This window comes from Ooceraea biroi, chromosome 2 (assembly GCF_003672135.1).
Source record: "Ooceraea biroi isolate clonal line C1 chromosome 2, Obir_v5.4, whole genome shotgun sequence".
NCBI classification, from domain to species: Eukaryota; Metazoa; Arthropoda; class Insecta; order Hymenoptera; family Formicidae; genus Ooceraea; species Ooceraea biroi.
The window spans coordinates 18,248,189-18,268,588 of record NC_039507.1 but is presented as its reverse complement, the minus strand read 5'-3'; the positions used below and the strand labels follow the sequence as shown (position 1 = coordinate 18,268,588).

Genomic DNA, 20,400 nt, shown 5'->3' with positions numbered 1-20,400 from the left:
AATAAATGTAAGAAGTATGATTACAAACGAAATCGTTTTTTTTTCAGTATATGTTGGGATTTTGCATAATATAAAATAATAAATTTATTCGTAGTTACCGCATGGAGCAAACAATACTGTTAAATATTCACGAAGAAGATAATCGAAGGAACGAGATGGAGATGAACAAGAAGTTACGACATGCAGTGGATATTCATCGTACAGCTATTGAGTATGTCTCTATTATACGTATTTGGTAATCTAAGGCTGTTGATAATAATTTTAAAGACGGATTCTATGACAAAACATTCTAAGACAAAACCTTTAATACGCAAATGTCGAGGATATAATATGTATAGTTTCTAACTGCGAAGCGATTAACGTTTTCTGAGAACAAAGCTAAGATTTTGCGCGCTGAGATATATAGGAATGTCAGACTTGGTATATAATAGGTAATTTAGGACATCTATGCATTTCTTATTTTTATAATACTTGTTTTTTAAATACTTGTTGTACATGTGAAATAAATTGTTCTCATGGTTTTTAAGGTTGTCTGAATTCTTTACATCTAGTTTCAATAGAACATATTTTTGTCTAATAGCGGTAGGCATTATTTGTTTAGCCCTTAATCTCTATCAAGTAAGTTCATTAACTTTTGTATTACTCTAATGTGTTCTTGGATAAACAGTTCTACAAGATATGTAATTTGAATGGACCCGCAGATGCAGAAAAATATAAATAAAATGAAAATAGAGAAAAACATAAAAATAATTTGACCTGTTTATCCAAAATATAATTTATATTATTATATTTCCAAAGCTCATGTTTGTAAAAAATCAGGATTATTTAATTTGTGAAATATTTCACACATTTTTCAGTTTATGTATATCTATTATAAAATGTAACATGACGAAAAAGTAATTTGAGATACACACTCCGATGTATTTCACACCTTCCTCTCTTTCGTTTCCCTTTCCACATGTAATGCGTAATGTAAAGCCCATCACACATGACTTCCATAACATAACATATCATAACGTCGAATCAGCCAATCACGTTACGCGGCTTTCTTATGGACAGCCGAACCGCGTACGTACGTGATTGGTTGATTCGACGTTATGTTATGTTATGGAAGTTGTGTGTAATGGGCTTAAGAATTGTATTATTTTAGGTATTACGATCTGCAGTGCTTCTAGGTAACATAGAAGAGGTTATATTACACCTTATTTTCGCATTTGCAATGGTGCTATATGCTTTTTTGGCCAACTATATCGGTGAAGAAATTATAAAACAGTATAACAGCATGTTTTCTATGGCGTAAGAAATTTGATAGAGACATTCATATAGACATTCATAACTTCTGGAATATTAATAGTTTGATGGACATATTAACATATTAAAAGGAATAACCATCATAATTTATAAATTAATAATTATGTACATTGCCTTTAAAGCATATAGTTGTTCCTGAACTTTTTGATACAATCATGTACTTACAATTAGTAATCATCTTATTTACTGAATATAACATTACAGATACAACATTGAATGGTATACGACTCCTATATGCATACAAAGATTGATATTATTTCTGTTGCAAAGAAGTTGTAAAGCTTATGGCCTCAAAATAGCTGGTCTTTTTATAGCATCTCTAGAAGGTTTTAACTCGGTAAAATATACATTATACATCAATAATATCAATACACATGTATAATATGCCACATATTTCCTTAGCCTAACCTAAAGTTTTTCATTATAGTTAATTGCTGCATCGATATCTTATTTTACTGTTATATATTCTACACAGAAGTGATACGACTATCAATCATCTTCTATAGTATATTGAGGAGAAAGGAATAAGTTTACAGATAAGTGATAGAAACCGTTTCCAAATAATTTGTTGCGTAAATTGATTAGTGGCTTAAAATGATCACTTTCTTAATAATATCTTTTAATATAATAATATAGTTGATATAAAATGATAAACAATTAGAATGAGCACCTAAAAAATTATGTAGTAGCTTAAAGAAACCGAAAGAATATGCTCGTGCAAGCATACGTGGTTTGTGTTCGCGCGTATACTTTTATATTACGTGTTTCTATATTTTTAAAACTTTAATTTTTAAATTTACACATTTTTAATATCTTACAAGTTGAGGTCTAGTCGCAGATTTATTTAATTCAGAAGGATTACTTCTACACGGAAAGAAAAAAGTAGCTGCCATAGCTAAAAACTGCGTGTGGTAACTAAATTCAGTCGTAATATATGGACAGCTAAATTTTAGCTGTGATACCTATTTTATTAGATAAGGTTCCTAATTCATTAGCTGCAAGAGCAAACATTTTGCTGTAGTTTAAAAATTTATAGCTACGGCAGCAACAATTTTTAGCAAATCATGATTAGCTACGGTAGCAAAAATTTTTCTTTCTGTGTATGATCAAGTTCAAGTACTCACTTCGCGTGGCCAGTCGAAAACACATGCGAATCTATTAAACTTCTTCTTTTCTAACTTTTTAATAAACAATGATCGCCGGTAAAACATTCTGGTAGGTCACTCAAGAGGATGACCTCTATAATACATGTCAAGATCAAGATCATCGACACTGTGTCTTCTAATCTAAATAATTACTGCGGAATCTATTAAAAATTTATAGTTGTTATAGAATTAGCATTCTCACGAATGTTATTAATTAAATAGGTCATCATTAGGATATGATTATAAAATTGTAACTATATGATATCCTATTTTAACAATATGATATCACAAAATGCAACAGTTAAATATATGTATTTAAAAACATGAATGTTTTATGATAAATCAAAATTCTCGAATGCAATTGTATATAATAAAATTGTACATAATATAACAAAAATGTATAATAAAAATTGCGGACAGACCATTTGTACAATTATACGCAAGATCAAGGCTCCTTTTAAGAACAAGTATACGTTACGAATGCGTTCGTTAAACTGAAGAACGTCAAGACGTATTATTTGGGAAAGTCAATTGCGCTTGCGCGAACTTCGGTCAAGATATCATGACATGACTGTTTTTCTATGAGAAATAAATTTCTGTAGTACTTGGGTTACGGCGTCAAATCGATTAATCGTCCACTTTTCTTTCCCTCGTAAATTGTGAAACATTCATAAAATATGAGAAAAACGGAAACATGAACACATTTATACATGTATTATTATTAATAAATTAATAAAGTGATGAAAAGTATGAAAAATCAAGTACTAGTAAAAAAATGTGCAATACTATTTAATTATATCATAAACATTTCTTTACAGTGTAGTTTCTGTCACCAGTGCAGCTGACAAGAACGGACTAAATCCGCCATTTTGTATCCAACTAGACGAGGTGTCCAGTCTCTTACTTCTAGGGTCTCTATGCCGGCACTGCCGTAAACGCCGTCTAATGGTTAAAAGGTGAACTGTACGGTCTCCGTGACCAAGACGACGACGACGACGACGACGACGACGACAAGAGAGTTTCTTAATACAAATTTTCACGATGTGGACTTTGCATCGTAATATCTCTCTTCACCGGGCATGTACGAGAAAAATAAAAACACTTTCATTATATAATTCGAGTACACAGAATCGATTGAGCCTGTTCTTAACTCGATCGATCCACGCGTTATTAAGATCCGAAAATCTCGGCTAGTCTCAACTAGTCGCCTCGCGTAAAGATCCACGGTCCGTCTCTCGCTGCCGTTGCGCTGCGCGTGAACTTGGCGCGAGACACTACCGTGTCTCTTGATTAATAAAACTGTACTCTTCTCACAATTTTGGATAGCGTGAATTGTTTCAAGACACTTTTTCGTTTTCAGATATATGGAACGAAATTTAATTAATTCTTTTAAGAAAATAACCTTTTGATGCCATAGCACTATTATATTTTTGTGATTATGTAAGTTTAGTAAGTATTTGATAAATATATAGGAATTACAAGATGAGAATAAATACATGTATTAAATATAATATATTTTTGCTTTTATGTTTCTTTATTTGATACTGTAAAATTTTTCAAAAAGCAGTATTTTTAAAATTTGTATTACCTTTAATGAATTAATAAGAAATTTTGATTATATTTACTATTATTCGGGTACATTATGAACATCATGTTTATTTTCATATTTATTTTGACGATTTCTTGGACCTTCTTCTCTATCTAATCTATCCTTAGCAATTAGAAAACATGTCACAAAAGCGAAACTTTTTTCACATTGTCTTGTAATATCCTTTGCTGAAATAGAAAAAATATAATTAGAGAGTGACGAAAAGCAAAGAATTTTCATATGTTTTGCGATTATTATAGTACAAATTATTTATTAATATTGCAAAATATGAGTTTTAGCCGATTTTTTGCACATCGTGAAACAGATGTATATACATATATAATTATATAAATTTTGTTAATACAAAAAGTGAGGATATACAGTTTTTTAGTATTTATAAACGAATTAGTTCTACATACATACATAGAGATGTATATAAATGTGGAATAAAGTTATATACCTTCATTTATGCATTCATCCAAAGCTGCATGAGCTGTTCCACCTGGATGAGCATTTGTCCTTCTGGTAAATTCATTATGCATTTCGTTTATATTAAATTCTAATCTATCCATCTAACGTTATCAAGAAAAAAAAACGTGTATTATATACATAAAGAACAACAAAAAACAGTAAAAATTTATTATTTATAAAAGTGTAAGGAATTTATTAAATTTTATGATTTATATTAATTATATTTAATTTAAATAATAAAAAATTGTATTCTATATTAATATATTGTGTCACATAATACTTATGTTATAACTATTAATTTCCAAACAAGATTGAAAATAAAAACATTATTGTATGTGTGTGTATGTATTTTTCATCTTTAATGATTTTATTTTTATCTAAAATATACATGCGCAATGTACGCTCATGTATGTGTATATGTGTGCAATTTGGACACTGCATATAAGACAAATAATAAAACTTACTACACCCTCTTTTTGCATTAAACAATGGAGAACACAACCATTTTTTCTTGTCCTCTCTTGATTCTGCGACTGTTTATATACTTCTCTTATTATATCATCCACTACATACATATCATCTAAAATATAAATGGTAAAATTGGGAAATGCAAATTATGTAAATGCGGAAAAGATCTTTTGCAAGATCAAGAGGAATGTGTATTAATAACTTACCATTCGAGGCATTATTTTCAGTTAGGCAACTATTATAATTTCATATATTGGCGCCCAATATTCTATTCTGTGCATTTACAGTTCCAGCTAAGATAAACGGCTAAAATATATATGATTTTAGTTTACATGTTTTTGTTAATGACATCTTTTAATTTAATTTAATTTTATATAATAAATAATTTAGTATTTTACTTTATTATATTTAATATTTTCTTCCACATGAACTATTATACGTTAGTATTAGAACTATATTTTATGTACAATTTATTGCCTAATCATTTTACAATGTTCATTATTAATGTTTCTAATTAAATTAGAATTAACTTCCAATATAATGTTTAAAAGATTTTTTAGAGTGAACTCTAAAAACTCTGCTTTCTTTATTTATCTGTAATAGCGCAAATAAACTTACCACAAGTGCGAAAACGCAAACGTAGAGTTCGAATGTTTTCATCTTGTTAACCACAATTGTCACCTTTAAATGAAGCTATGTAGAGATGTAAAGTTTATGAGGAATTTCTCAATATCACATTGCATTTATATCTCAACTGCAAATACAAAAATTACAGATAAAGTTCTAAGGCCACAGATCGCGACATCGATGTGAAACACATGATGCAGAATAAAGTTTAATGATAATTCACTATACTAACTTATTAGCTGCAGTTATAAAATACTAAAGTTATATTGAGTCAATTTATGAGACATATATTTCGTAACAAATGTTGTTTTCGTAACAAAAATTTTAGTGATTCTGTGGCTAACATTATAAATTTATGCTAACATGCTTGCTATATGTGTATAATGTCGTATATGTGGAAATTACTGTGCATCATATATGTATATATAAACAATATTATATACTAATATTATATTCAATTTATTATTATACTATTTATATTGAATGACAATTACAAAAATCAAAATGGACACATTAAAATAACTCATATCTTTTTATTAACAATAGGGAAAAAAAAGAAATAATAGAAACATTTCAATGAACAGTACATTGGCAGTATGTTGGCAGATTGGCAGTTATAATAATTTGATTAGAATATTAACTTTGGTATCATTTGTGTCAATTTTAAAATCATGTTCTACATCAACTGTTCTACAGAATCAGTCAATATAACTGCGCGACAAATTGACTGTTCGTCAAAACAAAACAACAGGAATGCAATATGCACCGTATGCATCTTTATTTGAAATATATCATCTTGGTTTACAGATTAACAGTGATAATTATAATAAACGAATAGTTCAATGTTTAATTGTATAATTGTATGTTTGTAATTGTAATTGTATGTTTAATTATTATATATCCATTTTTTTGCTCCGGATTGCCTTCTTGATTACTATCTGTCTGACTACCTTGATGGTTTGCGTTTTAAACATCTTCTTCTGGTACATGTTCATGATGTTCATGTTCTTCTATTTCATGCATAGACTTCATTATACAGGCATATAGAGCTAAACCTTTCTTACATTCTTCCGTAATATCTCTTGCTGCGGAAAGAAATAACAATTATAATATTTAATAGAAATATTTAGTAAAGTTGCTTTACACGTTATATCCTAATGTACAAAAATATGATTCTATTCCAACTAGTTATAAAACAATGTTATACAATTGTTATATAAATAAGGAATCACTTATCCATAAAGTATTATAGATACGCGATTATTTATAAACTAACGCACACTCATAGAAAATGTACGTACATAATTATAATTGTGTAATACTATTACTACTTTATAATTATCTTTATAATTTATTTGTAGTTATATTGTACTTTTATAGTTGTAATTGATATTAATAGCTTACCTTCTGTCAGGCATTTACTTAAAATTTGATGTACTACAGGTCGTTCAGCTGAATTTTCAATTTCCCTCTCTATCTTGGTGTATACGGTTTCATCAACGAAATTTCTTCCTTCCATCTATTCAACAAATCGTTTATTAAAACATTGCTGTAGTTATTTCCAAAATATAAACAGAAAAAATTATAAAGTATTAACTAAATGTTGTATATATGACGTAATGTGATCATTGCTCTTATTAATTCGTTGTGGCAAAAACACTATGCTATCACATATGTTATATAAAAACGTACCATCCCCATTTTTTTAAAAATACATTCCACAGCGCAGCCATTTTTTCTTGTCCTTTCTTCATTTTCAGGTTCCGTATGGTGATTAAGAACTATGTCTCTTTCTGTATACCACTCACCTAAAAAATAAATAATAACATTATTAAAATTCGTGATGTGATGCAAATTATATATGTACATGGTGATTTAAATGGGTATTGTAACTTGATCGTTATTTGATGAAGAAAAAAATATCATGCATAAAATTACTGAAATTAATTGAAAATTTTAATTGGGGTTAAAAATTTTTGAAAGAATGTTTTGTTAGTTTTGACAACAAAATAAGAGGAAATAGATGCGAAATTATTTCAAAAATCTCAGAAAAATACGTTTCTTATGAATAAAAGATAAACTACGATAACTATATTATGTAATTGAATAACTTACTCGGCGTCATGTTATTTTGCTCCAGACAAATGTGAACATCGTTTTTGCCTCTTACCGCACTTTTCAATTGCACTCTTGTCACAGCTAAGCTAAATGACTGAAATATAACATTAGTTAATTTGTATTTCTTTATTTTATTTATATTAATTGTCTTAGAGTGTTTAAATTTTTATGTAAAAAGGTTCTGTATATGTATTTAATATAAATACAATGACTATATTAATATAGTAGTGTTCAGTAAGAGGCAAGAGGCCGTCATCACTAATACCGGAGATTATGTATGCAATATGGCGTATGTGGCCATGTCCACTATAGAGCTCAATTTTTATATCCGTATATGTTCTACGGTACATACATTCAGTCTTTGAAACTTGGTTTAAATATATATTCAATATATACTGAGCATATCTTGAGAATATACGATAAATAACGTACTACAAAGATGTTATACAAATATTTTGAGTATGTTCCGTATGATCACAGTACATATAGCATAAGTATAGAATATTCGTATAATATCACGTGCTGTTAGGGTTTTATTTCGTTTTATCTGAAAGTTTTATCTTTTTAATTAAGATTATAACATGTAAAGAATTATTATCATTAAGATTGTACATTAAGTAGAAAATTTGATAGAATTATGAAATTATAAAATGATTCCTTGTGTTACATACATGTGAATGCAATAGTTGTTTATCCGCAATAGTAATTAACAGCAATTAAATTAATACGTGTAATATTGCACAACTAACAATATTATATGATTTAATACATGTATTATAACTAAAAGTTACTTACTGCAAGTGCTAAAACACAAACACAAAGTGCCAAGACTTTCATTTTTATAGTAAGCTTATTTGATTACTACACTTAAACGGTAACACGGCAGACTGATCGCTGTCGTGGAAATATACCATATTTATACTTACTGCAAATATAAAATGTTTGGCCTAAAGATACACGGATCATAGATTATATAAATATTGACGTGATTTTATGACGTAAGAGTACAATGATAATTATGTGCAATGTAATGTATTATTTGATGGAGGTCAGCAGTAAGAAGCAATTGCATAAGCAATATAATAAACTTTTTTTATTATAAAAAGCCGCCATTAAGTTTCAACCTTGACACGTTTGTATTAATTTTATTATGGATTAAAAAGATACATAATTTTTTCGTATATTAGTTTTTTAAATATAATAATTTCATATGGAATAATTTTTTATGGAATCGATCATATAATTGTATAACATTTGAAAGAGTTTAGTAAATATAAAATATAGTAAAAAGAGAAAACATTTTATTAAATTTCTGATAAAGCATAGTGGGTTTAAAACTACTCAATAAATTGTAACGAAAGAAGATATAATAAAATTGTATTTATATTGTATAAATCTTGCATGCATTTATAGCTTATTTAAAATTATATTATTTTTGTTCATTCAAATAAATTGCATCTTCTGGATATGCAATTTTTAATTGTTGTTTTACCTCAGCTAAATGATTGAAACATTGTTGAAAATTCATGTGTCCCGTCTTAATTTTTAACAATAACATGAAGCACATTCCAAGTGCATCGTTGCCATGGGGTTCATCATTTATTTATAACAGTTTGGTTTCTCTATCACTGTTTTGGTCTTTTGTGTCTGTATCCTATCTCGAGCCATGTCATGTCAATGTCTCTGATTCCGAAGGAGACAGTCGTCAGGTGCACAACGGTTGCCCCGAGTTTCCTTTTTTTCAACTTGTTATTTCGTATTTCGTATTTCACTCATTTTTGCAATTGGCCGTATCGAACCTGACAGGGATCGGGTGCCATTAAACACTAAGAAGAAGAAGAAGACATGTCAATGTCTCTGCTTTGACTGTATTATTGTTTAATTAAAACCTCAGTTTGTCAAATAATACGTGCTTCTTCAATTATTCGAAACTATTTCTAACAGATTGTGAGACTTAAGCGCTTATGAATTGATAATGGGAAGTACACGGTATCTTTTTCTCGTTGAGGTTTTGTGTATCTTTAAACAACGAAATAGCCGATAAAGGATCACTAAAAGAAATTCGAGTAACCAAGCTCACGAAGGTAACATATGGTTGTTGAAAGATCGAAATCCGTGATATCCTTGAGAGTCATCGAATTTGAAATATCGCTGCTGGAAGTACAATTAAGCCGATCGAGGTAAAAACTTAGGATGACGTTGTTACAAATGCGAGAGGAATTGATGACTGGAAAGCAAAGGATAGTAAAGCGCTGTCTATTATTCGATTGACTTTGGACGACACAACGTTTGATCAAGTATGTGACTGTGAGACGTCAGCAGATATCATGAAAAGGATTAAAGCCTTTTATGAACCGAAAACATTAAATGTTTTATTACAATTATTACGTGAGCTTTTTAGTTATTCCTGGAAATCAGACGATACAGTTGGCACGTTTGTGGCGGGCGGGTTGATAGCATGCAAGCGGAAGGAAATATTAAATATTTTCATATCTGCCTCAAAGTCAGAGTTCGGAGCTACGTGTCATGCACCATCTTGCTACGTTGCACGTTGGCTTGGAAATAACTCGAAATCGGAAATTAGGGACACTATACATTAATCAACAAGGATACATTACTCGAATGTTGCATCGCTTTGGCATGGAAGATTGTAAACCTGTGATGTCTCCAATGGATTCTGTTGAGAAAACTAGTTTAAACTTCGCGCTAATTCTGCCCAATTGTCTCGGGAAGATTCGGGCATCAAATATCGATAAACAAATATCGGCACGATGAGACGCGTAGCGATGTATTCGGCCTTTTTTCTCACGCGACCGTTGTAGCGAGCGAACGTACTGAGCGAGCGAACAAATAAGTGGATCCACTGGCGGATGGTTACTGGCAAATAGTTTACCGATATAGAATTAAGGCGGATTTGTGCACAGATCTGAAAAACGAAAAAGGCGACTGATATCTGGAAGTCACGGAATCAATTGGATGAGTAGAAATTTTTCTTTAATTTGATTTATGAGATTCTTTGCTTGAACAAAGCATTGGCTAATGTTGTATCTTCTTTTCTTGTGACTTTGAGGTTCACACGTATATTTTCTTGCTTATTTGTATGTGATTGATATATAATTATTTGAAACTGTTTGAATGTATTGTTACATATTTCTCGTAATTATATATATATACATTTTCTTTTGTTTATTGAAATACTGAACACATTTATTTATACCTTATCTCGCACATTTGTAAAGGGAAATAATCAAATTTCAACAGATTCTTCTGTTGATTTGGATGGCAGTGAACTCAATAGAACGAAGAATAACGGAAAAATTGCCCTTATCGAGAAGCAATCGGTTGTTTGAATTATATCGCTAAAATATCAAGACCAGATATTTTATACGCTGCTTAACACGACGTTTCGATTCAAGTTTAGGTCCTTTTATTATGTTGACACTTGAAAAGGACCTAAACTTGGGTCGAAACGTCGTGTAGCTATTAACTAAGTAAATTAGCCAGTTTTGATCGAAAGAAGAGAGGAGACTTAGCAATATAAATAACTTCGCGACAAATTGACTATTCGCCAAAACAAAACAACAGGGATGCAATATGCAATGTATGCATCTTTATTTCAAATATATAATCTTGGTTTACAGATTAATTATAATAAACGAATAGTTCAATGTTTAATTGTATATGTTTAATTATTATATATCCATTTTTTTAAACTGTTTTGCTCTGAATTGCCTTCTTGATTACCATCTGTCTGACTACCTTGATGGTTTGCGTTTTAAACATCTTCTGGTACATGTTCATGATGTTCATGTTCTTCTATTTCATGCACAGACTTCATTACACAGACATATAGAGCTAAACCTTTCTTACATTCTTCCGTAATATCTCTTGCTGCGGAAAGAAATAACAATTATAATACTTAATAGAAATATTTAGTAAAGTTGCTTTACACGTTATATCCTAATGTACAAAAATATGATTCTATTCCAACTAGTTATAAAACAATGTTATACAATTGTTATATAAATAAGGAATCACTTATCCATAAAGTATTATAGATACGCGATTATTTATAAACTAACGCACACTCATAGAAAATGTACGTACATAATTATAATTGTGTAATACTATTACTACTTTATAATTATCTTTATAATTTATTTGTAGTTATATTGCACTCTTATAGTTGTAATTGATATTAATAGCTTACCTTCTGTCAGGCATTTATTTAAAATTCGATGTACTACAGGTCGTTCAGCTGAATTTTCAATTTCCCTCTCTATCTTGGTGTATACGGTTTCATCAACGAAATTTCTTCCTTCCATCTATTCAACAAATCGTTTATTAAAACATTGCCGTAGTTATTTCCAAAATATAAACAGAAAAAATTATAAAGTATTAACTAAATGTTGTATATATGACGTAATGTGATCATTGCTCTTATTAATTCGTTGTGGCAAAAACACTATGCTATCACATATGTTATATAAAAACGTACCATCCCCATTTTTTTAAAAATACATTCCACAGCGCAGCCATTTTTTCTTGTTCTTTCTTCATTTTCGGGTTCCGTATGGTGATTAAGAGCTATGTCTCTTGCTGTATACCACTCACCTAAAAAATAAATAATAACATTATTAAAATTTTTGATGTGGTGCAAATTATATACGTATATGGTGATTTAAATGGGTATTGTAACTTGAGGTATCGTTATTTGATGAAGAAGGAAATGTCGTGCATAAAACTATTGAAATTAATTTAAACTTGCAATTGAGGTTAAACAATTTTTGAAAAAATGTTTTGTTAATTTTGACAACAAAATAAGAGGAAATAGATGCGAAATTATCTCAAAAATCTCAGAAAAATACGTTTCTTATGAATAAAAGATAAACTACGATAACTATATTATGTAATTGAATAACTTACTCGGCGCCATGTTATTTTGCTCCAGACAAATACTAGCAGAGTTTCTGCCTCTTATGGCATTTTTCAATTGTACTCTTGTCGCAGCTGAGCTAAATGACTGAAATATAACATTAGTTAATTTGAATTTCTTTATTTTATTTATATTAATTGTCTTAGAGTGTTTAAATTTTTATGTACAAAGGTTCTGTATATGTATTTAATATAAATACAATGACTATATTAATATAGTAGTGTTCAGTAAGAGGCAAGAGGCCGTCATCACTAATACTGGAGATTACGTATGTAATATGGCGTATGTGGCCATGTCCGCTATAGAGTTCAATTTCTATATTCCGTATATATTCTGCAGTACATTCAGTCTTTGAAACTTGGTTTAAATATATATTCAATATATACTGAGCATATCTTGAGAATATACGATAAATAATGTACACAAAGATGTTATACAAATATTTTTATATGTAGTATGTTCCATATGATCACAGTACATATAGCATAAGTATAGAATATTCGTATAATACCATGTGCTGTTAGGGTTTTATTTTGTTTTATCTGAAGTTTTATCTTTTTAATTAAGATTATAACATGTAAAGAATTATTATCATTAAGATTGTACATTAAGTAGAAAATTTGATAGAATTATGAAATTATAAAATGATTCCTTGTGTTACATACATGTGAATGCAATAGTTGTTTATCCGCATTAGTAATTAACAGCAATTAAATTAATACGTGTAATATTGCACTACTAACAATATTATATGATTTTTAACATGTATTATAACTAAAAGTTACTTACTGCAAGTGCTAAAACACAAACACAAAGTACCAAGACTTTCATTTTTATAGTAAGCTTATTTGATCATTACACTTAAACGGTAACACGGCAGAATGATCGCTGTGGAAATATACCATGTTTATACTTACTGCAAATATAAAATGTTTGGAATAAAGATACACGGATCATAGATTATGGCTGCGTTCCGATATTCACTGCCAGTACTGAAAATTTATAGTATACGTGACACAAATTATAGCTTTTCAGTACTGGCAGTGAATATCGGAACGCAGCCTATATAAACATTGACGTAATTTTATGACGTAAGCGGACAATGAAAATTATGTGCAATGTAATGTATTATTTGATGGAGGTCAGTAGTAAGATGCAATACAATAAACTTTTTTTGCCGCCATTAAGTTTCAACCTTGACACATTTGTATTAATTTTATTATGGGTTAAAAATATATATACTTGTTTGGTGTATTAGTTTTTGTAATATTTTATGTTGGAGATATTTAAATCCGCCCATTGGATAGTGCATTATTGAGTTGGCACCACTGTATTGTCGTTCCTTTTTTAAGTTAAGTTGCTTTAACCGCGGACGCAGTCGTTCCGTTTTTGTAACGGTTCAGAAGGCAAACGTAGTGCACAGACAATATACATATATGTGTTCTTAACAATAAAACGTGTTTCTCACATGAGCATATTAATGTTCACTTCGCCCCGCGTTTATCACGGAGACATTAACATTTTACATGGAACAATTTGTATGGAATCGATCATATAATTCAGGGATTTTACTTACAAAAAGTGTCTAACACATCCGCAAAGCAACAAAAAGTTTTATTTTTGCTGAAATTATTTCTCTAGTGCAGTAAACTGTAATTTTATAATAAATAGAATCGCGGTTGTTGGAATATATCATATTTAAACTCTTAACGCAAATATACACAGGTTAAAGACTCAAGATCACAGATTACATAACCGTTAATCAAGCCACATAAGTAGATAATTATCCATAATGATAACTTTGCAATTTATCATATAGCCAAGGTCCACAGAAAGATAAAACAAAGTTTAAGTAAACTTTCTCCATTGCATTATCAGTTTTGGCTTTGTCATATATGCATTTAAGTTGAAGTATTAAGAATTAAGAGTTACATAAATCTCAATTATAAGAAATAAACGTTAAAAGAATTTTCAGACTTTATATGTTTAGAAGATTCAAGTAATTCTGAGGAAGATTCAGTCTCTAATCTTCATTCTAGATTCTAATCTTCTATTCAGTATTAAGAAAGTTTAACAATTCGCTCTTTTTATTAAACATTGAAATAATTAGATGATTTAGGCATATTAATATATTTATATTAATATAAAAGTATTATGTATATTAATAAAGCAACCACAGATTATTGCAGTTATGTAACTTATACTATATTTATGTTGCAATTACATAACATTGGTTATACATAAAGAAATTTTCAGCATGCTATTATTAGTACAGAATTATAGTGTAGAATATTTAGATTTTAATAAATTGCATTATTACTTTTATCGCTAATATTCTGTGTAATATTTCGGAAATTATATTATAAGATATACAAAAATAAAAAAATTCTTTGTAATATTCTGTTACGTGTATTATTATTACAATAAGAATAACATTTTAAATCAGGCGCCGAGAGTGCACGAATTGCCTGATTAACAGAATAATAGTGCGAGTATGATGCTGTAATCTTTTTTAATTAAAATTTTATTACGTGAGAACATCAAATTTGCGCGGACTGAGAGGCTTGCACTCTTTCTTTTTCTCTGCTGTCTAACCGGATAAATATGCGTGCAATTGTGTTTTCTGCGTTTGTCCGTACTCGATTCCTTCTGGGGCCAAGAATCATGTTAGTTTCTCGCTATGTCTTTAGACTCAGCATTTTCAATGAAATATATTGTGCTTACTTACTGATACTGATTTTACATAAAGTTCTTCTTTTCTGAGAGCCTGATATCATAAACTCCGTGCTTACTTGCACAATTATATTTCTTTGTACAGCAGATCAAAATTTTATTAAGGCAAAGACAAAGCAGGATGTATAGAAAAATGTATTTTATATTACAAGTATTGAGTCTCTATAACGTAAACATTATAACTATATTAATATTGTAATCCTTTTCACCTTCTTTTTTCTACGATGAAAAAAGCAATGACTTTAATGAGATTCCATTTTCGTATATGTCTTAATATATATTAGTGTTGCACAATTTTTCTCAATCTTTCTTATCGAACTAACGAAAACAAATCTACATAACTGTACGCATGAGCGTCCGCAGGAATTTTTTTTACTTTTAGAATTAAAATATAATTGAAACTTTATACACCTTTTGGTAGTAAAAGCTTTCTCACCGCGACAAAGTAGATGCTGTGCGTTTGTAATCTGGCATTTATTTTATTTCAAGGAAGAAAGAATGGTTAATTTTAATTGTTTATTTCTAGGGAAGGGCAAATGCCCGATCTTGCTCCCCCCTTGCGGACGCCCATGACTGTATATAGTGTTTATATTAATTTTATATCAGTTAGGTAAATTCTGCGATTCTGCCGTGTATTACTGCTGTTAAATAAATTTTGTACTCGATATTACGTAACGTAAACGTATTTTATTGCATTATTAGTTTATCATGGCAGAAAGCTGAAAATCGAAAAATTGACAAAAAAATATTTTACAGTTTATATTAACTACGCAAACTTGTACATTAATAAATATATACAAATTGATTCACATATTATATTTATGAATATACTAACAAATTTTATTATTAAATCAAAATCAAAATGTAAGGTGCACACGAAATTTTATTTTGTAACTACTAGATTATATCTTTATAACTTGATATGAATTACATTATGTACATATATTTAATTTAATTCTCTTCGCCTTCTTCTTCCGATGATGATACATCCAATGTATTGATAAGATGTTTCCATTTCTGCGTATTTTTTACAGTACATGCTAATCCAACAAAGCCTCTGTTGCATCCTTCTACCGTGGCATCTCTCACTAAAATACACATAAATGTAATTAAGAAACGCATTAAAACATATAAAATTTATCAAGAAGTTCATTTTCATGATTATTATGTTAATATTGCTTTAAGAAAATGAAATAGATATTGCACATAACGTAATAACAATTGTTATTATGTTCTTTGAAGGTTTGTATAACACTGAAACGGATATGGTACATAAATATTATTTGTGATTTTATCAACTTATTAACTTATCATAAATTCAATGTATTTTAATATTTATAATAAGTATAATAGTAGTTCTTACCTTGTTGAGCACAATTACGTACAAGGTCTTGTGCTTTTTCTTTTGCGGGATGATTATTCAACAACTTGGTTATATTTCCATAAATTCGATCTTCTTTGATCTCTGATCCTTCCATCTTGCGTTAATAAAATAAATAGAAAATATAATAGATGTAAAAATTTTAAAAAATAATATCATTTACAACATATTACTGTAAGTAACATATATAATTATCGTTTTGCTTAAATAACTGGCATATAATGCTATCCGAAAATATCAGGTTTTATATAAGTATATTTATAATAAACTAATAATTAACTTACAGCATATTAATAATTTGTGTAATACAATTTAATGTAATATAATAAAAATATTTTAATATAATATATATTTTTTAATATATATAATTATATATATTTGTAATATAATTCTAATATTTATCCAATTTGCTTTCCTTCTGTACTGCCAAATACTTATTATCTAAACTATTTGGTAAGAAAATAAAAAATCTTACCCAGTCTAACTTTTTCAGAAGGCACTCGATAACACAGCCATGCTTCCTTCTCTTTTCTTCCATACCAGGTTGTTTATATGCTTCATCTATAATCTCTTGTACTTCATAGCCCTCCTCTGGAAGATCGAATACGAAAATGATATAAAGTTACTCTTCTTCAATAATTTTACCAATAACCAACATATATTATTTATGAAAACGGCTTTAACAACTATGACTTTTACTTATTTTTCTGCTTTGTACTTAGTTATTAATTTAATGCTATTTAGATTACACACAAAAAGTGACAAGATTCTGCAGAAAGACAGAATTTAATAAAATATTCACGAAGATTCATCGAGTCATTCTGTTGGTGAGAAGATAAATGAATAAAATTTATATATTATATCTTGTGTACTTGTAACTTACCTCGAGTCAAACCAGCTTCCTGCAGGCAAAATTAACAAATTCCTGTCCACGATCTCCCTGTCCTGGTAGGTTTGACGGTATAATCTCAGCTGAGATATAGAACTAACACATATATTCGAGCTTTATTTTATGTCGTATAAATTAAATGTATTTCCTATATGTTATTATACAAAAATATAATTCAAAACTAAATATACCTGAATATAATTACGTTATGTAAACGAGAATAAAGTGTTAAAAAATTGGGTTATGAAAATTTGAAATAATCTTCTCTTTACGCTTCGATTATGATAAAAGGATGCTTACGATGCATGCTAAAACGCAGCCACATAACACAAAAGCTTTCATCTTGTCAAGATTGCCTCTGTCACAGTTAAACAAACTCTACAAAATAACCGTAGTTACTGAAATACATGGTATTTATATCTATTGCGGATAAAAAAGCTTCAGATGTAGAGAGTTAGAGATACAAGGCCATAGGTTACATAAATGTTAGCCACATGTAAAGAAGATAGCTTATAAACTGATAATGATAAGTATTATAATATTTCCGCAGTATTATTATGCAGTCAGGGTCGACAACAAGATAGAAAGTGAGCTTTTGCGATTATTATTCATATCGAAATGACATTTTGACGTATCGTTATATAAAAAGGGTAAGGCTATTATAAAACCTTAAGGTACAAAAAATAAATAAAGGACAATAAGAATTTTTGAAAAAATTTATAAATCAAATAAATTTGTAAGTGTTTTTTATAGTACATATGTTTTTTAAGACAAAATAATAATTTATAAACTTCACATTTGAAACGATTTTAATGAGATTCCATTTTCGTACATGTCTTAAAATATGGCGCTGCTGGATTTCAAAATGAAATAACAATGTCAATTCCTTACATCGGATAAAACGTACATATTAATATAACTAACATAATTCTATAATTTTATTGCAATATCATATTATATTATATGAGATACATAATGATATACATATATATACTATACTTTCGGTTTGTATAAATTTATATTATTAGTTAATCTAGCAGCGCCAAGTTTTTTGTTCTTTAAACAATTTTATACTTCTTATATTTGAAAAATATATCTTTTTCGAAACTTTTTTCCATTTAATTTTTAATTTTTATTTATTATACATAGTATATAATATAAATTTATATATTATACTATACAATAATGTTACGTCCGAGCGGCGGATTCCGCTCGACACGCACGCTCGCAAACCGCGCTCGCTCACACTCACTCGCGGAGACACTCGCGCACCAAATAAGACAACACTCTTTTACGAAAGAACGATAGCTTTATTCATTAGAGGAGCGGGATACGATACACGTCCGTCGTAGACCACGTCACGTCCGAATCTCTCCTCTGTCACTCTTGTTTATTATTCCCCCTGGAGACCCGTCGCCAGGAGGCTCGCGTCTTCCTCGCCGACGGCCGATCCGACGACGCTCAGCTGATTGGCAGCTGACCGGCTCTTCGTTATGCCGGGTGGCCAACCCGGACATAACAATACTGTAGTAAAATATTCTTATATTATATTGACGCTACTTTCTGATATCACAACTTTTGTAGAATATACTATACAATAATATACTATAGTAAAATATTCTTGTCTTATCTTGTATTGGCGCAACTGTCTGATATCAATTTTTGTAAATATCCATAATAGTAATAACTTGATAACAACTTGGGTGCGCGCACAGGAGCATGGAAGATGTCATTCAATAGTTTCTTACATGGAATTATAATTGTAAAGTGTTCTCCGCTGTTTCCATATTGTTTTATTATAGCGATTTCGTTTTCATCTTTTAATTCACAAGAGACATATTGAAGACGCTCCACGAAACACTGCACCTATGGTATTAATAATATATCGCGCACGTTTCACTTAAAATGATAAAATTTGGAAAAAACTTATGATGTATAAAGAATCATTTATTGGAAGATGTTTTTAGGAGTATCTTCAAGTAAAAAACTCAACTTACACTATATGCATTAATCCAAAACAAAGTATGGTGAACTTCGCAGATAAGAAAAAAGAATATTATAGACAGAATTTTAATAACAAGATCAACAGTATATTCAGAAATTATAAACGATATAAGCTGCAATTAATAAATTTATCAGACCGGTTAGGAAAAAAAGCTGCATACGTATCTAGTTACAAAACTGCAGGTTTCATTAGTACGAAAATCTAAAATCAAATTAATTTTCATATGAATTTAATTATTCCTGTATGTTTGTAAATGTTCATATATTTGATAGAAAAACATTTATAGCAAAAGTTAAGGAAATTACATTCACCGATGAAAAAAAGAAAGAAACGCAAAACAAATTATGCTTGTGACATACCTCTGCACTTAATAAACGTTCAAACTTTAACTTATATAATTATAATTTGCACTAATTCAATTTACATTATTTGTTGCTCAACAATTATAAAAATTAGTCATTATTATGATTATCAGATAAGAAATATGAATTATTCAGTCATTTTCTATACATAATGTATAATGATATTAGAAATATATATAATCGCGACGCGTAACAATACCGTTGTACTATATTTTAATAAATAAATGTAATATAATAACATTTTGACTATTAGTTGCTATTAAGAACAACTGCTGTCATGATAAAAATATGGAAGCAGAATATACAAGTAATAAGTTTATTATAATAATACAGATACAAGTTATTTTATTAAACAATATAAACCAT

At 29.2% G+C, this 20,400-nt stretch overlaps 4 protein-coding genes across 7 annotated transcripts in view; 1 reads left to right on the top strand and 3 right to left on the bottom strand.

Moving 5' to 3' along the window:
* Nucleotides 1-3,044, top strand: part of LOC105279394 (putative odorant receptor 92a) — a 28,367-nt gene extending 25,323 nt beyond the window's left edge. For 3 of the 4 annotated variants that reach the window (XM_026975288.1, XM_026975290.1, XM_026975289.1), the window contains 5 exons: nt 95-211; nt 528-618; nt 1,151-1,296; nt 1,516-1,648; nt 1,739-3,044. In XM_026975288.1, coding sequence (XP_026831089.1) covers nt 95-211; nt 528-618; nt 1,151-1,296; nt 1,516-1,648; nt 1,739-1,792 — 541 coding nt within the window. In that variant the 3' untranslated portion in view covers nt 1,793-3,044. The remainder of the gene's footprint in view (nt 1-94; nt 212-527; nt 619-1,150; nt 1,297-1,515; nt 1,649-1,738) is intronic. The other variant, XR_003407506.1, reaches the window with a different exon arrangement.
* Nucleotides 3,045-4,039: 995 nt separating this feature from the next.
* Nucleotides 4,040-6,263, bottom strand: LOC113563628 (pheromone-binding protein Gp-9-like). Its single transcript, XM_026975469.1, has 5 exons — nt 5,602-6,263; nt 5,190-5,289; nt 4,980-5,095; nt 4,505-4,616; nt 4,040-4,232 (listed from the first exon to the last, which is right to left on the bottom strand). Exons 3-5 carry the CDS (start codon nt 5,088-5,090, stop codon nt 4,084-4,086), a joined length of 372 nt encoding a protein of 123 aa, XP_026831270.1. The 5' UTR covers nt 5,091-5,095; nt 5,190-5,289; nt 5,602-6,263; the 3' UTR covers nt 4,040-4,083.
* A 103-nt stretch (nt 6,264-6,366) lies between these two features.
* LOC105279397 lies at nt 6,367-13,510 on the bottom strand. Its single transcript, XM_026967997.1, has 10 exons — nt 13,454-13,510; nt 12,655-12,751; nt 12,227-12,342; nt 11,939-12,053; nt 11,510-11,619; nt 8,524-8,577; nt 7,726-7,822; nt 7,303-7,418; nt 7,015-7,129; nt 6,367-6,695 (listed from the first exon to the last, which is right to left on the bottom strand). Exons 1-10 carry the CDS (start codon nt 13,493-13,495, stop codon nt 6,577-6,579), a joined length of 981 nt encoding a protein of 326 aa, XP_026823798.1. The 5' UTR covers nt 13,496-13,510; the 3' UTR covers nt 6,367-6,576.
* Nucleotides 13,511-16,264: 2,754 nt separating this feature from the next.
* LOC113563629 (pheromone-binding protein Gp-9-like) lies at nt 16,265-18,075 on the bottom strand. Its single transcript, XM_026975470.1, has 5 exons — nt 17,968-18,075; nt 17,662-17,763; nt 17,254-17,369; nt 16,761-16,875; nt 16,265-16,485 (listed from the first exon to the last, which is right to left on the bottom strand). Exons 3-5 carry the CDS (start codon nt 17,314-17,316, stop codon nt 16,349-16,351), a joined length of 315 nt encoding a protein of 104 aa, XP_026831271.1. The 5' UTR covers nt 17,317-17,369; nt 17,662-17,763; nt 17,968-18,075; the 3' UTR covers nt 16,265-16,348.
* Nucleotides 18,076-20,400: the final 2,325 nt, after the last annotated feature.

Coding starts and splice junctions, on each gene's coding strand:
- LOC105279397 (XM_026967997.1), bottom strand. CDS start 13,495: ATGAAAGTCTTGGTACTTTGTGTTTGTGTTTTAGCACTTGCA. Junction 12,054..12,226: donor TTTTTAAAAAAATGGGGATG/GTACGTTTTTAT, acceptor TTTGTTGAATAG/ATGGAAGGAAGAAATTTCGT. Junction 7,419..7,725: donor GCAAAATAACATGACGCCGA/GTAAGTTATTCA, acceptor TTTATTTTTTAG/GTGAGTGGTATACAGAAAGA.
- LOC113563628 (XM_026975469.1), bottom strand. CDS start 5,090: ATGTATGTAGTGGATGATATAATAAGAGAAGTATATAAACAGTCGCAG. Junction 4,617..4,979: donor TAATGCAAAAAGAGGGTGTA/GTAAGTTTTATT, acceptor TGATAACGTTAG/ATGGATAGATTAGAATTTAA. Junction 4,233..4,504: donor GGATGAATGCATAAATGAAG/GTATATAACTTT, acceptor TTTCTATTTCAG/CAAAGGATATTACAAGACAA.
- LOC113563629 (XM_026975470.1), bottom strand. CDS start 17,316: ATGGAAGAAAAGAGAAGGAAGCATGGCTGTGTTATCGAGTGCCTTCTG. Junction 16,876..17,253: donor TTCTGAAAAAGTTAGACTGG/GTAAGATTTTTT, acceptor TATTAACGCAAG/ATGGAAGGATCAGAGATCAA. Junction 16,486..16,760: donor ACGTAATTGTGCTCAACAAG/GTAAGAACTACT, acceptor TGTGTATTTTAG/TGAGAGATGCCACGGTAGAA.